Source organism: Syzygium oleosum, unplaced genomic scaffold (assembly GCF_021117445.2).
Source record: "Syzygium oleosum isolate NSW1041296 unplaced genomic scaffold, Sole_v2.1 Sole_v2.19, whole genome shotgun sequence".
Classification (NCBI taxonomy): Eukaryota; Viridiplantae; Streptophyta; class Magnoliopsida; order Myrtales; family Myrtaceae; genus Syzygium; species Syzygium oleosum.
In genome coordinates this window covers 7,301,710-7,317,560 of record NW_026607503.1, presented here as the reverse complement: position 1 = coordinate 7,317,560, position 15,851 = coordinate 7,301,710, and the positions used below count along the sequence as shown (strand labels likewise).

At 39.5% G+C, this 15,851-nt stretch overlaps 1 protein-coding gene and 1 non-coding gene across 3 annotated transcripts; one reads left to right on the top strand and one right to left on the bottom strand.

The window, feature by feature from the left end:
• Nucleotides 1-5,766: 5,766 nt before the first annotated feature.
• On the bottom strand, nucleotides 5,767-13,743 carry LOC115688429 (uncharacterized). Of its 2 annotated transcripts, XM_030614246.2 has the most exons (5): nucleotides 12,864-13,005; nucleotides 10,375-12,501; nucleotides 10,020-10,279; nucleotides 9,056-9,652; nucleotides 5,767-8,378 (listed from the first exon to the last, which is right to left on the bottom strand). In XM_030614246.2, the coding sequence occupies exons 2-5, from the start codon at nucleotides 12,433-12,435 to the stop codon at nucleotides 5,936-5,938; spliced, it is 5,361 nt and encodes a 1,786-aa protein (XP_030470106.1). In that variant the 5' UTR covers nucleotides 12,436-12,501; nucleotides 12,864-13,005; the 3' UTR covers nucleotides 5,767-5,935. The 2 variants fall into 2 exon arrangements, with proteins under 2 accessions (XP_030470106.1, XP_030470105.1); XM_030614245.2 differs by having other exon boundaries at nucleotides 10,375-13,743.
• An 83-nt stretch (nucleotides 13,744-13,826) lies between these two features.
• Nucleotides 13,827-13,907, top strand: TRNAL-CAG (transfer RNA leucine (anticodon CAG)). Its single transcript has one exon. It is a non-coding gene; the product is annotated as a tRNA-Leu (tRNA).
• The last annotated feature ends 1,944 nt before the right edge of the window (nucleotides 13,908-15,851 follow it).

The window sequence follows — 15,851 nt, the reverse complement described above, 5'->3', positions numbered from 1 at the left end:
AATAAACTTATCTATTGATAGTTTTCCTCCCTTTAGACAATTTGTTCGAGTTTAAGTACTTAATTTGAATTGTTCAAATGTGTTGGCACAAAAATAAGAAAATCTATTTCGTGTGAATTCTTAAAACAAATGTCATTTTTTTCACACAAAAAAAAACAAAAATTTTAAACCAATTTCCTGGAAGCCATATAACTACCATGTCAGCATTTCTTCGAGAAAGTGGCCGACTTCCGATCAAACTGAAAAAAAAAATTGAAAGATTGAATTGGTCGATTAAAACCAAAATCCATCTTATAATATTCATTATTGCTTGGCTTAAGAGCTAGGAAAGAAAATGGGCAACTCAAATTATTGTGAGGGAGAAATATTAAAGTTTGCCCATTTTCTTCCCCAAATGTTTACCTGTCGCGATCTTTCCTTTTTAAGTTGAAAACTACCAATTTAGTCATAAATATATTGTACGAATGTCAATCAAGTTTTAAACTTTTCAATTTTATCGATGTAATACTAAACCTTTGTGCGAAATTCCAATATAATCATTCTGGACACTTGTTGCCGGATCATCGCTGACGAAACGTCCATATGTTGTCCACGTTAGTGTGCCATATAAAATGGCCGACGATGACTAGATGTTATATCAACAATTTCCGGCAGCAATTAGCCATAAGGATTACATTGGAATATCAGGCAAAGGTTTAGAACTAAATTGCCAAAATTAAAAATTTGAGAACTGAATTGACATCGTACAATAGATTTATAATTGATTTGGTAATTATTCCTTCTTTTAGCTTTACATTTAGTTTCTAATGGGTAGGTAATTAGGTTTGAGTAAAATGAAATAACTCAATGACGTTCGGTTTTGATTAAAAACATATGTGAAAGGATTAACAAAAGATAAAATTTGATGAAAAATAAAGTTAAGTGCATTGAAAAATCAACCTGTCAGATTAAAAGACAGCCGGGGAAAAATTAAATAAGAGAGGGGTAGGCCGATTAAATAGATTAAAAGCAAAAGCACAATCATAAAATATCAAAAAGTAAAAAAAAAACAAAACAAAACAAAATAGAAAAGCATAGTTTAAAGGGTTAATACTACGAAAAACCCCAAACTAGTATATTTGTGATAAATTTACCCCAAAATAATTTTTTGACCACCAAAAACCTCAGACTGATGCACATAAGACAAATTTACCATCAATTTTATTTTCGTTAAATTTTACCGTCAAATTACTAAGTTGGATGACACGTGGCAGTTGTTGAGTGTACCGATTTAGGGTTTTACACCTCCATTTGTTACAGATGTATCAATTTGTGATTTTCCATGGTATCAATCTAATTTAAAGGAGGGTTAATTTATCACAAGTGTATCAATTTAAGATTTTTTGTGATCAAAAAATTAATTTGGGTAACATTGTTACAAATGTACCAGTTTGGGTTTTTCGTGATTAAAAAATTAATTTAGGGTAAATTTGTCACAAGTGTATCAATTTAGGATTTTACGTGGTATTAACATTAGTTCAAAACCCAAGTTCCAACATTATAAGAATAATGGTGCGTGTATGATAGCATTTTTGTTCCCGAAAACAATTTCTGTTCAGAAATGTCGGAATATCAAGGCGCAATGAAACAAGAAAACCCAAGAGATCCAACCTCCTCCAGACAACGAAAAAAAACAAGACAAAAGAGAATAGATCAATTGATTATACCAGAACATCCTCCCTACCTTCAACTCTAATGGGTTGCTCCGTTCCGCAGAGAAACAAACAAAGCGGAGATTAACAGACAGAACAAGGAAGAAACAAAAAAATTCTGAGCGAGAAAATGCAGGCGTTCCCTTGTCCGTACCTTCGAGAAACGTACGGCCGGGCGAATGCGAGGGAAAGAAAAACAAGACTTTTTTCACCGAACAAAGTGGACTTTCGAAATTCGATCCCAAAAAAAAAAAAAAGTGGGACTTTCGTAAAGAGAGAGGACGCTTTGGGAAGCTTGCGGAAATGCGAAGTTTCCTTTCCTTTCTTTTTCCTTTCTCTCTGTCACAACGATTTCGAACTTTTTCCGGGAAAATTTAAGGGAGAGAGAGAGAGAGAGTTTTAGGGCCAGAAGGAAAATTGGTTGGCTTGATTCCGTCCGACATGTGCGCAGCGATAATTGGGCTTCACATACCTACTGGCGAGAGAATTTGAGGACATCCATTGAGGTTGTCATGGTCGAGGAAGTGACCGAAGGAGGAAGAGCTGAATTTGAAGACTCGAAGTTGAGGGTTTGGTATTCCTCGTTGTATCTTTGGCAGATGCAATTGATCTCTAGGCTCGTAGCGAAACAATGGCTCTTTTTCTAAAATTTGAAATGGCCGGTCCCGCGCTCTGCCGATAATGGGATTGGGGAGTGGGGATGCTAGTATAACAAGTGTGGAGTTCGACTCCCGCGCTCTGCAAGAAACAGAATAAAAATCAGAGAGTAAGGAGAGTTAGAGATAGGACAGATAAAAAATAAAAAAGGACCGGTCTGTTTTTATGGTTTTATGTTGTAAACTTCCGTGTCTCCTCTTCAAAATTTCTATTCGTGAGTTATCTCCAACCATCCAATAACAAATAAGCAAGGAGCACCGTTGGATCAAGTATATAAAGCACAGCTGAAAGTCTATTGTTTAGGGTTGCTGATATTTGATTAGGAAAATCACTTTCCATGTGAAAAAACTACTAAACGCTTGAGAAGCTTCATTTGTAAATATAAAATACTTTGAAAACAGTCATTAACCACTCATTAAAATTACTAATCACAATAACAAAGTCCTACTTTTATAATTAAGAAATCACAAATAACATGAAATTTGATGTCGCATTTTCTAATTTACTTAGAACTTTTAAAAGTTATTAAGTTTGAAGTTACCCTGAACCTTACAAATTCTGAAAAGGCTAAAAAATACTCATCTTTTATGAAATATAACGTGCTTTTGCAATTAAAAAAATTATCTTCAATTGAAATTTTAAGTTACTCTTAGGGTGCGTTTGGTTCGGCTTTGCAAATGGGCATTGGGATGCAAATGCCTTTAACTCAAAGTCCCTTAGGAAAATGCAAATTACGTTTGATAAAAAAAAAATTATAAAGCTACTTTGACTTAAGTAGCATTTGGCAAATTTTTTATTGCAAATGGCTTTTGGGTTTTTTTTTTATTAAAAAAAACAAACCTTTCATCGAAGCCAGTAAGCCAAATGTGGCGCTGGCAGCCGTTGCCTGAGGTCGTGACACCCCCAGTGAGGGTCGCGCGACCCAAGCAACCGTCGCCGAGGTTGCGTGACCCTGGCGACGAAGCCCGGGTCGTCGCTAGGGTTGTGTGACCCAAGCCGCCATTGCCTAGGGTCACGCAACCCAAGCGATCGTCACCTGGCGGTTGTGCGACCTCAAGGGACCGTCGCGGAGGTCATGTGACCTCGTCCGCCCCTCATCGGCTCTAGTCGGCCGCCTTTTCGCAAAGAAGATGAACAGTAACGACAGGCAAAACTGGAAAATTAAAAAATTAGTGAAGATAGTTTTGGAAGAAAAAATTAGTTTCAGCATTTGACCAAATGCTAATGCCCAAAGCTACAAGCTTTGGGCTTTTAGTTTTTCCAATGCTGGCTTTCACTTGAAAGCTCCTTGGGAAAGCTTGTCAACATTTTTTCAATGGGCTTTGGAGGTCGAAAGCCTTTTCAAAAAGCAAAAACTAAACGAAACCTTAATTTTATAAACGTGCTTTTAAAGGCATATCAAAATCTCTTCTATAGGAGCTTGTCTCACTTTTTAGTTTTCCGACAAATATCCCATCGAAAGTGTGGTGAGATAGAAGGCCGGCGCTATCGCCATAGCCGCAATGGTCGCAGCCACGGCAATTTTTCTATGAATTGAATGAGGTGCCATTTGACAATTTGCTCTCACGGGCTCAACTTTCAATGGACAATCTCCAATCGCAGTCGAGAAAACTTTCTAACAACGATCCATCCATCCTCTTTTTGTTTTTTTTTTTCAATTCATCCAAAAGCACAACACGCCTTCTATAGATCTTCGAAATGACATCTAAAGCATATTGGACTCGAATCGATGTGAAGCAAAAATAAATGTGAAATATGAAAGTGGCAATGTAGTGGGATTGTTAGTGATGGACAAAATCAATCGGAGTTTGTCGCTAGGTGTTTAACCGTACGGGACTGTCCAATTACTATAGAATCATCACTAAAAATAACCCCATAAGTTGTATTTGGTCATCTGAATTTCTAACCAAGATAAGACTGGATAAGATAGGAAACGAAATTCAAGGATTTAGTTATATCCTATCCACTTTTGGTGAATCGCTCACGAAAATTTGCCTACTTCATTTTTATTTGCTTATCTTTTATTATTTTCCCTCTCTTTTTTTATTTCTTTTTTTCCCATCCATCATTCTCTAATAAAATTATATTAAATAGTAAACTATAGTAATATACCTCAAATAATAAAATACATAAATACGTAATAAATATAAATACTAAAAATATATTAATATATTTCGATTTTATATTATAAAATAGAAAGAATTTCGAATATATAAATAAAAATAGGAATATATTTTGAATTTTTTTATACTAGAATCCAAATATTATATTAATTTTATTAGCTTAAGAAGTTTGTTATTCGAGAGAAATAACTTTTATATTATGGATATTAGAAATTGTATCTACATTTATCTCGCCTCTTTTATGGGGTAATTTTGTCCGGGCTATATTCGACTTTATCCTATCCTCAATTTTATCTTGACTACCAAATGTAGCCCCACGGGCAAAGCGCAGCGAAAAGGGTTTCCCATGAAATAATGTAAAATGAAAACTATTACTCCCTCACGAGATTTGTGAATAAGTGATCGTCCGATAATGATTAAAGAATATTCATATTTCTGTTAAACATATTGTCTTGAACTCATTATCATTTGTTACTTCTTTTAAATGTCAATTGAACATCGTAAGTAAATTGCTCATTTACGATTATTTGATCGATATATTCATTTTTTGAGCTTATACTAATCAGTACTTGTTGAATTACTAAATGAGGAAACATTTTGAAGTTTGAATGTATTTACTCTTCTTGCACTTGTTAACACGGCGCATTTATTTTCCGTCAATTCCATCAATTGAAAAAAATAATAATTTGCAGCACTTTGATCATTTTGTTGCCACTCAACTAAATTAAACAAATCTTTTGGCTTCACACCCAAAGTTTCTTAAGCATCGCACCTAAGATTTCTTAAGCATCATGCCTAAGAGAAGAAAAATAAAATATGAGAGAGACATAATGTCCTACTTCAACTAAAAAGGAAACTTTCGACAAAAAAAAACTATAAAGGAAACTTAAATGAAATTCTCATAAGAACCAAATCATAAAAAAAAAATGCTAAATTATCTAAGAGAAGAATTCTAATCCCTTGTGACTCTTATTTCATCTTCACCAAAGCTTGGTAGAAACATCAACATTTTGAAGAAATATCATCTTGCTAAAATTTTGTTGGCTGCGCCATGCTTGCTCTCGAGACAAATCAGGGAAGAACTCTGTTCTTGACAATTTTTAAGGTCCTGAACCGCAAAAACTATGCACAAAACATGGGAAGATACTAAGAATAAACATGTTAAAGATCCCATGATTTTACCAAGATCTAGCCTTACAAAGCAATCCTTTCTGCGGTATTCGCCAATACCTGAAAGGTTCCATCTCATGCAGTGTTGTGACCCCATTCATTGGCAATGGGAGAAGAGATAAAACTAGCAAAAAGATTGAGATCCTTTATATAGCCCAGTACAATTGTTTCACTACACCTGCCCAAAGAATATATTACAACAAAAATGTATATAAACATAAATGGGGCACACCAATTTGCACCAACTCATTTGGAGTCTGCTGCTCTAAATTGCCTGCTACTGCTTTCCAGTTATCACTTGAGAAGAAAGTAAGGATCAAAACAATCCCACAGCAAATCATCAGTCCTATACTTAAGAATAGAGATATTAGCAGAGAGGTTGAGCTTTCTCTCATGTAATTCAACCACCAAACAGAACAGGTTGAGAATCAAAGGGTTCCTAAGAAACAAAGAGAGAGCTTTCGAAAGTTTAACCACATCCGATTCTAACTCCGGATCACTAGTAATACCATCCTCACTTAAAAGGCACTTAGAGAGGGCATAAAAGCCAAGAAGATTAGCATACAGAGGTAAAAAGGCATCCTTGTGGTTACCAACCCCACCAATCCAGAAAACATCATCTTCTTTTGTCATATGATCCTCGCCAAACGTTATCAACTGAGTGAAGAATCTCGTTCTCCAGGCATATAGATTCTTCTTGATACTGTCTTCGTCAGTCAAATTCACTGCCCAGAAACTAGAGATGAACAGTTTCTCCATATGTAAGCAGCAGATTTGACAAATCAGCAGTTTTTCTTCATGATGGTTGTCAATTTCTTTGTCGAAAACACGTCTGACTAGATCCCCTCCTGACTTTTCATATTTTTCGATGTCATGCACCCACTGGGCAAGATAATTAAAATATTCGATCCAATGACCAAAAATAGATGAGAGATGCTCGAAGCTCGATTTGAGTACTTTTTCCACTTGGGTAGGAACACTGAAAGCACTAGATCTTCCCAACAATTGTCTTGGCGTAGAACATTTTTGGACATTCAAAGCCAGCTTCTGCCTGATCCCATCATCTTCATCCTCCAACAGTCTTACACAAGTAAACCACATCTTGAGTACTTGATGAGCATACATAATGGCAATTTCTTTTGTATCAGAAAAGGAAGGTCTACTTTCTGCTGGCATTTTGTTGCAGAAGAGAGGACCAATAACCTCAGCTTGTTCCAGCATACCAGATGCTATGATGGATTCAGCTGCTGCGTTGCGCATGTTTACAGGTTCAGAGGAGGCACTGAGCAGTTCAATTAGCTTGTTGAACATAGAGATGCATCCGTATAGTTGGTTCTGTCTCTCCAATTGAACCAAACACTCATTTATAGTCTTCTCTGTACCATCAAAAATAGAATTTGCAAGTAGACCTGCCAACCGCTTCACACAAACAGCCATGCAGCATATAAGGGTCCCCCGCGTTTTAGCATGTCTTACAATGTTGTACAAGGACAGTAATCTGCCCCAGATTTGCAACACGGAATCACAATCCATCACACCCACGAAGTTGGTACCTACATCTGTTTCACTACCAACTTGGTTATATTGCTGCAAATTCCAAGCGAAGAAAATTCGTACTATGTAATTAGTGCACTTGTGGTTCTTCTCCAAGGACAGAAGCTTCATTATTGTATCCTGGAGGTTAACATTTGTCCACTGTTGAACAGCTGCCATATCGCTGCTTGAGAAATAATGGCCATGACAGCCAGATTCCATAATCCTCAGGAACTTCAGCAGCCACTTCAATGTTGCAAGCCGAACTTCATATAATGAATCTGACAGGCAGCAGACTAGCTTTTCCTGGAGCTGGCAAGAAGCACCAAGTGTTTCGGGTGCCAACAAATTAATGTCAGACAGGCCATTTTTCTGGGATAAATTATTATTTTCTCCAGTCTTCTCATTTGATACTTGGAAGAAACAGCTGAAATATGAAGTAGCTGATTGTTCGCGCAATTCAGGAACAACTGGATCATAGTAAGGAAGCACACAAGAGCCATCCAAAACTAAGCATTCTGCTGTCAGCTCTAAAAGCAAATTGCGAATGTCAAAAATGGTTTCACCTGATCGGCATCCCCTGGCAATACTGAGCATGTGATCCAGGACCCTTAAGAAAGTAGTGTTGACAGGAGGACAAGGACACCATCGAGGGCTTCCAATCCATGAACATTTAGCCAAAAGTTGGATTAGATCACTGAGAATTTGGTCCTTCTTTGAGAAATCAGCGAGGTTTCTACAATTTGTATCCAGAAGACTACACAACTGCAATAGCATTCCATGAATTAAATTGAACGGAGTGGGCTGTGCTTCATTGGTGGTTCTGAACATATGGGGAATAGCAATTCCAGAGCAATGGTTCTCTAAACAAGACAACTCAGTGGCTATGTTCACAATGACACCAGGCAACTTCTCATTAGATACCAAGCCTGTTAAAGCTCTAGATGCAAGAACACGAATCCTCATATTTCGCTGGGTTGAGCACTTTCTAATAAACGGCATAAACAGGAAAGGATCCAGGTCATCACCAATCTCACCCGCTATGGCTGATGGCTTAAGCCTAGAAAGAAGGATCAGGACTGGACACAAGCTCGGGTGCACAACTTTGGCTAAGCTGGATTCCGAATGTCTGGTGGATCCATCGTCAAGCAATTCCGTTGCAATTTTAAGTTCCTCTAATAAAAAGAAATGCAAAGAGGGATACCTAGAGCATGAAGACTTATTATTAATGGCTACTAAAGAACTAAAAAAATCTTGCATGCATAATTAACATGAAGTTGCAATGACATAGCATGTAAACATGATGGATTCCATAGTAATGTTGATCAAAACTGATTGAAGAATACCTTCTAGGAGAAAATAAAGACCTCCCAACTTCAATAAAGCTATATAAGTGGAAAATCGAAGGCAAATGGGTTGAAGTAGTGAGTGAACAAAAAAAGGTTCAAATTAAATGAACTAGAGCACATGTCAGTTAAAGCATGCATCAGGAATTGAATATTGTTGCCAACAATCAGCATCACTTTGTGGAGTGACAAATCACATATCTCATTAAGGAACATAATGTGCAACTACTCAATGTCATGTTACATGTAGAGCCTGCAATCCATTCTATTGTACGCCATTCTTACCATCCAGGCAGAATACGTTTGTTTTTGGCCAAAAGGCTCAAACTAACCAGAATTTATATTTAAATTTTGTGACCTGAACCAAGCCAGCCTAAACACGAAGTATTTAAATTAGTCAAACTGCCAGTTTAGTTCCATTTTGGTTTACGAAATTTTCCTTACCTTATACATTTTACACGAGCAACAATCATCTTAAAGTAATAGAAAACATCGAGACAAGAGAGAGCATATCGTCTGCTATAATATACTGTACCTGTGAAAAAATTCTAGCCCTGTTAAGGAACGTCGGGCAGATTCTCGTTTGTGTACATTTAAGAATCCAATCATCCTTCGCAACAGAGCAGTATATGCTAGACAAGCACTGTTTCGAACCTCCCAATAGGGCGAAGAGAAAGCACGGACGGAAACAATCAATGCTTCAGCAGAAAAACCAGATGTATCAGTAGCAAGGTTGGTGTCATTGAAAGCAGTCCTAAGAACATTGAAAGCATGAACAGTTGGGATAACGCCCTCATCTCGAATTTTCGATGTCCTTTCATTAGTAGTTGAATCAACGGGTAATGCTGACTCAGCCTTATGGTCTATTTTCTCTGGCAAAAAGATACAAGGGTCACCAATGGCAATGTTGGATGCATTGAGATCCTGCAGTGACTGGTTAGCTACATCAATTAGCCATCGCAGAGCACATGGGAGAAGCTTCTTCGGTGCTCCCTCCGGCTCTGAGAGGAACAGAGCAATAAATGCAGCGGGAATGCCTGCACTTCTCCTCAGCAAATCATCAACTACTTGTCCTTTCGCCACAGTCCTTTCCATAAGCAATTCCATCCAAGATTCAGTTAACCTGCAGAGTCTGACAAAACAAGCAGCGCTTAGACTTCAGCTTTTGGAATATGCATCAGACTTCTCTTATGGAAATGATTAAACTGGTGCAGTAAAGGACACAGAAAAAAGCTACAGTTGCTCATACAATATTTAGATAAAAAGTTAACCAAAGACAAGCAGCTCACTTCAGCTTTTGGAATATGCATTGGACTTCTCCTACGGAAATAATTAAACTGGTGCAGTAAAGGACACAGAAAAAAGCTACAGTCTCTTCATACAATTTTTAAATTAAAAGTTAACCAAAGACACCATCATTCATATGTTGAGTGCATTTAAAACTTTTGTTTTCAAAGGCTAATAAAATATCTCCTTGGTTGAAAGAACGTATTACATACTCTGGATCATTGGAACAGAGCAAACGATTGCAAAGAGCAGTAAATCCAGCCCTTGTCTTGTCGATTGCACCATTATGCTTCATTTTCAAGAGGACTTCCAAAAAGTGATTGCCCATGGCTTCAAGTTGCTTCAAGTCAAGTACTGCCTCAGGTATTTTTACGGCCGAAATATCAGCAGCATCATTAGGCTCTAGAGAGTCTGAATATGTACTTGTTGGTAAAGGAATTTTCCTAATGATGGTACCTAGCAGAAGACTCACCTGAAAAAGATGGGGCCATATGGTTGTCTTTGAACTAAGGGATAGTCTTACCTAAATTAAGTAAGAAGGGACAATCAGAGAAAGCAGAAGATTACCTCTTTCATAGCCAACCAGCACCCAACCATTACTACCTGCTCCAGACCTGCTTTTGAACATTTATCCGACTCTGCTGAAGGTGCTGGATTATTCACTTCCACTGGAAAATCTAGGACAAAATTATCATCATCAGCCATCTCATCCATGTCTTCCGGCAGATACCAAGCATCAGCAGAAACCACCCAAAGTGCCAAAGAAGTAATTTCCAAAATAAGGTCCAAGAGCTTATTCAATGCACGTCTCATCTCTGACATACTAGACACAACAGCATCGGAATTCCAATCCAATTCCTCAAAAGTGTACCGTAGAGAAAGCAGTACGCCATGCACAAAGCTGTTCTTGCAAGCTTCAGAAAGATCCCTCTTGCCTTCCTCAACAGCCACATCCAACCAATCAATGAGAGACCATAAGTAATCCATCACAGGATGCGTCGACTCACTTGGTTGAGAATGCGAGTCACACATGACATTTGCAGATGCTCTCACTATCCATCCGTGTTCTAATACATACTTTCTGAACATAAGTCGCAGTGTCAGAGCTCCAGCATCACTCTCCCTCACACGTGGACTGCAAACTAACTTTTTAGCCCATTCAATTATATTCACCACCATTTCATCACTTGAAATCCCAGGAAGGGGGGTGGGGAAATGTAGCAATATGCGGAAGGAATTCTCCCTCAGCCGGTCCCAACTATCGATAATCGATCCAAGTAAAAGGAATGTTGAATCTGGCGATGTAATTCCTCTACTGTAAGGATGAAGATTTTCAGGAGAAAAGAAATGGTTTTCTTGAGAAGAAGGAGCAACAGCCCAAACATCCATCATTATCACTATGAGCTCCATTGCCATTATCTTTCTCCTGTATGGAGCAGATGGATAGCAGGAGAAGAACAGAAAAGCACTCAACCATCTCATAAAACAAAAAAGATCATCGGCTCTGCTGAATGAAGTGTCCTCACTCCTATTGGAAAGACAGATTTCTGTGCCTTTATGATGCAGTCGAGGTTGCCATGCCTGCTGCTTTAACTGCCTCTCCAGAGCTGTTCGAACCCGAGCAAAGAACTTTCTGAACAGACTGCACCATTTCATCTGAAAAGCTGTTGAGGAACACCTCATGTTCAATGGAATAGCTTCTTTCATCAGAGCCAGTTCCAAATGCGAAGGAAGGCTAGCTGTCTTGGGGTTTAAGAAAAGGAACTCCGCAGCATCTACACGCAGTGAATCATCAACATGGGTCAACGCCTGCACAAGCCATTCAACAAGGATTTTCATCTTTATTCCCTTTATGCACACAAGAGCATAGTCGCTGACATATTCTGCTTCTAGCCCACCCACTGTTCGATCAAGCAAGGTTTTTTCAAGCCAATCAATGTCCCCTTCAATCAAAGCAAGCAGACGAGATACTTTGAGCAAGGCTACTGCAACTGCAACTTTTTGCTCATTTGACAAATCCGCTCGTTTACCATTGAGCTCCATATGCAATAAGTCATTGTCCTCTCCAGTTGGCGTAACCGAAATAAAAGCAAGCATGGGAAAGATACTATCTATGTCAACTTCTAATAAAACAGGCAAAGCGTAAGTGTTTAAATTTGACCGGAGCTTTGAGGCCCCAGATGCAAGACCATACAAAAATGGGTGCAGGCAATGCTCTCTATACAGTACGTATCCCCTCTCAATACCATCAGTCTTCCAACAATCATCCCGCAGATTCTCAAGAAAACACTTCAAAAATGATGTTGCAGCGCAGCACACATCATCATCAATGTATGCCTGTACCGTTTCAGATAGCAGACCCGGACTCATGCCTAACAGAGCTCTCGCTCCCAACCTCTTGGCCAGGGAAGCTAAAGGAACATACCTTCCCTTGCAGCGTGGCCCTAAATGGAGAAGATCTGAAGCAATCTTCCTCAAGAATACATTTATTTTGTCACTACTATCTCCCCAGTGAAGGGTGGACTGGATGTCCAAGAAGAGATCAAAAATCAGGTGAACTTGTTTGACAGTTTGACTAAGTGGGTCCTCCAAGTTTTTCCATATAAGCCTCAGTATCCTGGTCCCCATTTCCTCATTCAGTGGATCATAATCCTCTGAAAAGATGGCAAGCTTAGCAAGCAACGACGTCTTTATCTGTTGCAAACAAATTTGCATAACCGTCAATGCATGAAAGTTGAAGTGGCTGTCGGTGGGATTCTCGCAAAAGTTACACAGCTCAGGCAAAATTCCATCATAAAGGATAGTCTTAACAACTTTATTGGCAGCCTTAAAACCTTCACATCCATTGAACTTATCACTTGCTACAACAAAATGCATGTTAAGCACATTCCTGGAAACCGCAGTAAGAATTCCTCTGATCAAGCAAAGTCTACTGAGAGCAGAAAAGCTACAAATTTCATGATACAAATCCCCTCTGTACTGTATCTTCAGAATAATCTCACTAAGATCACTTTCACAAATAGTACCGGAACAACAAGGACTTCCATGAAAAATACCTGCTATGATAAACAACCCGAGTTCTTCAGCACTAAGACACGCTTGCAAAGCCGCACAGAAGCTGACTCCAGCAGCCACAAAACAATCCCGCGAAAAAGAGGACAGCTTCAGTATGCTCAAGACGACATGAACAATCATCTCCATAACACCTTTACTATCTAAATCATTAAACTTAGACGGGAACTTTTGCAGCAAATAATACAAGCAGGACAAGGCCTCTTGGCATTGCTCCATCACAACGGGCGAAGGCCGCGCCCACCCGCTAGTCTCCAAAACCACACTGCTCAACCCGTCAACTACATCGCGAGCCACCACAACCGCACAATCCTCCACAACACCCATCAAATATCCCAACTTGGGCATACCCATTATCGACAACACGGCTCGCGACACGCAGAACCGCTTCCCTCTGCCCCGGGAACCCCCATACTCCTCACAGAGAGCTCGAAAGCACCTGCAGATCAAGCCCCGGTGATCGCGCGCCTTGGCCAAAGCGGAGACGAGAGTCCTGTGCAAGGGCGGGGAATTCTCGAGGAACATGATCTCCAGGTAGAGACGCGCCGCTCTGGAGAGAGACTGCTCGTCGGGGGCCGACGAGAGGACGTCGCCGAAAGAAGAAGCGACCCTCTTGACATGGTTCACCTGAGCATAGGTCGAGTTGAGGGAGGTCAGTTCTCGGAGCTCGGCGTCGAATCTGGGATGGCTCGAGGACTGGCCGGCCAAGGAGTCGACGAAGGTCTGCGGGAAGACGACGGCGCTGTAGGTGTAGCGGTGGCGATGCTGCAGAGCGCGCCATTTCGCGGACATGGTTGGGGATCGCAGCGGACAACTTCGTTGGCGAAGCGAAGAAGGAAAGGTTTTCTGCGAGGGTTTAAGGAGGAATTGCCACTGATCTGTGGGAATTCTCTCTCGGAATATTCTTCTTTTAATAAATATAAAATAAACAAGAGGTATGACAAAAAGTCAAGATGGCCGAGTTGGTCTAAGGCGCCAGTTTCAGGTACTGGTCCGAAAGGGCATGGGTTCGAATCCCATTCTTGACAGATCAATGTCTTTTTGCTGTTTCACCTTTTCCTCCTTTATTTTTGGCCCCTCTTTTGAGGGGTTAATTCAAAAACAGAAGCACTAACTTTACTTTGAGTGACGTTTCTGACCCAAACCTTTTTTTGTTTCAATAAAAAGCACAAACTTTTACTCGAGTCTCAAACATAACCCCCGCGATGTAAAATTTTCAAATTGTTCGGGCCAGATTTGGGTTTTAAGTGAGAGTTTGTAATTTTTCATGAGACAAAAAAGAATTCGAGTCATAATTGTCACTCAAAGTAAAGTTTGTGCTTTTCTTTGGAAGTAAGACGTAAGACGTCGTTTGGTCTATGCATTGTTTGTAGTTGGACAGTTTTGTGCCGCTTCAATATATTTTCAATGAGCAAATTACACACATAGCCCGCCCCCCCCCAAGTTTTGATATTGCTGCTAGTTGCCCCCCGACATTTCAATTTTTTGCATATAAGCCAATGTTATTCCGTTTCGACTTTTCCTCTTCTTTTTTTGGCCCCTCTTGCATGCTTGTAGTTGGATAGTCTTCTTTGTGCCGCTTCAAACTATTTTCAATGTGGAAATTACACATAGCCCCACGAGTTTTAGGGTTGTTGCAAATTGCCCCTCAACATTTCGGCTTTTGCAAATTTGCCCCCCAAATTTTGGAAATTGGTTGCGGTGTGTCCCCCAACGTTGACTCTAGCTATATTCTGCTTGAAGCTCTAACAACATGATTGAATATTGAGGACGGACTCGTTGTATAAGTATATATACACATAAAAAAGTAGAATGATAATTTGGAAATATATTGCATACCAGAGCATGTAACTAAAATTCAGGTAAGAACTTAACCGAAGTCAAGGCTGAATGCACATCTATATAAGCCCAATATTATTCAATTTCACCGTTTCCTCTTCTTCTTTTTTTGGCCCCTCTTTCATGCTATGCATTGTTTGCAGTTGGATAGGCTTGTCTGAGTCGCTTCAAACTATTTTCAATGGGAAAATTACACATAGCCCTGCAAGCTTTAGGATTGTTGCAAACTGCCCCTCAACATTTCGATTTTTGCAATTTGCCCCTTGAATTTTAGAAATTGGTTGTAGAGGGTCCCCCATCGTTGACTCTGGTTATATTTCTGTTTGAAGCTCTAACAACGTGATTGATTATTGAAGATGGACCCGTGGTATAAGTATATACACATAAAAATGTATAATAATAATTTAGAAATATATTGCTTGTGAGAGCATGTAACTAAAATTCCAGTAAAAACTTAACCGGAGTCAGGGTTGAAGCATAACTATATAAGCTAGGGGTGAGCATGGTCCGGGTGGGAGATTCCCCGTTCCAAGGCGGGAACCGTCCACTCGGACCATGCTCACCTCTAGCTTATATAATCACCCACTAAGGATTGTTTTTGAAAAATTGGCACCAGGAACAGCTCGTTGGATCCATAGATCCACCCAGGTACTAGACGACCGGTCTGGTCCTGCTCAGGGGGGTCTATGGAACAGGTCCCCAATCCCTACAAAATTGCATTTATTAATCAATGCCATTAAGATTGCCAAAGTATAGCCATCAATAGGTAAGTTTGTTTTTCCTTGATCGATCAAAGACCGAACAAGCGGGTTTACACCAATCTTAGCTACAAACCGGTATATGTAGATCAAATCAATCGCGAATCTCACATAGGCCTAAACAACGTATGCTCTCAAAATGATTTCTTTTGTCCCTCAAACGAAGTCTAGATGGACTAAGAAATGAAACTCTACTCGCTTGATAGACACATGAACGGCGAGTTAATGGTTCAAATGATGAGTATTTGTGTATTTTAATTGACATTTGATGCTCTTTTGGTTTTATCAGTCCATAAATCTTGAAGGATATACCAGAGAAGGCCTTTGTACTTGAATTGAGACTAGTTCTCGCCGAATCTTCTAGGAAGTTATAGT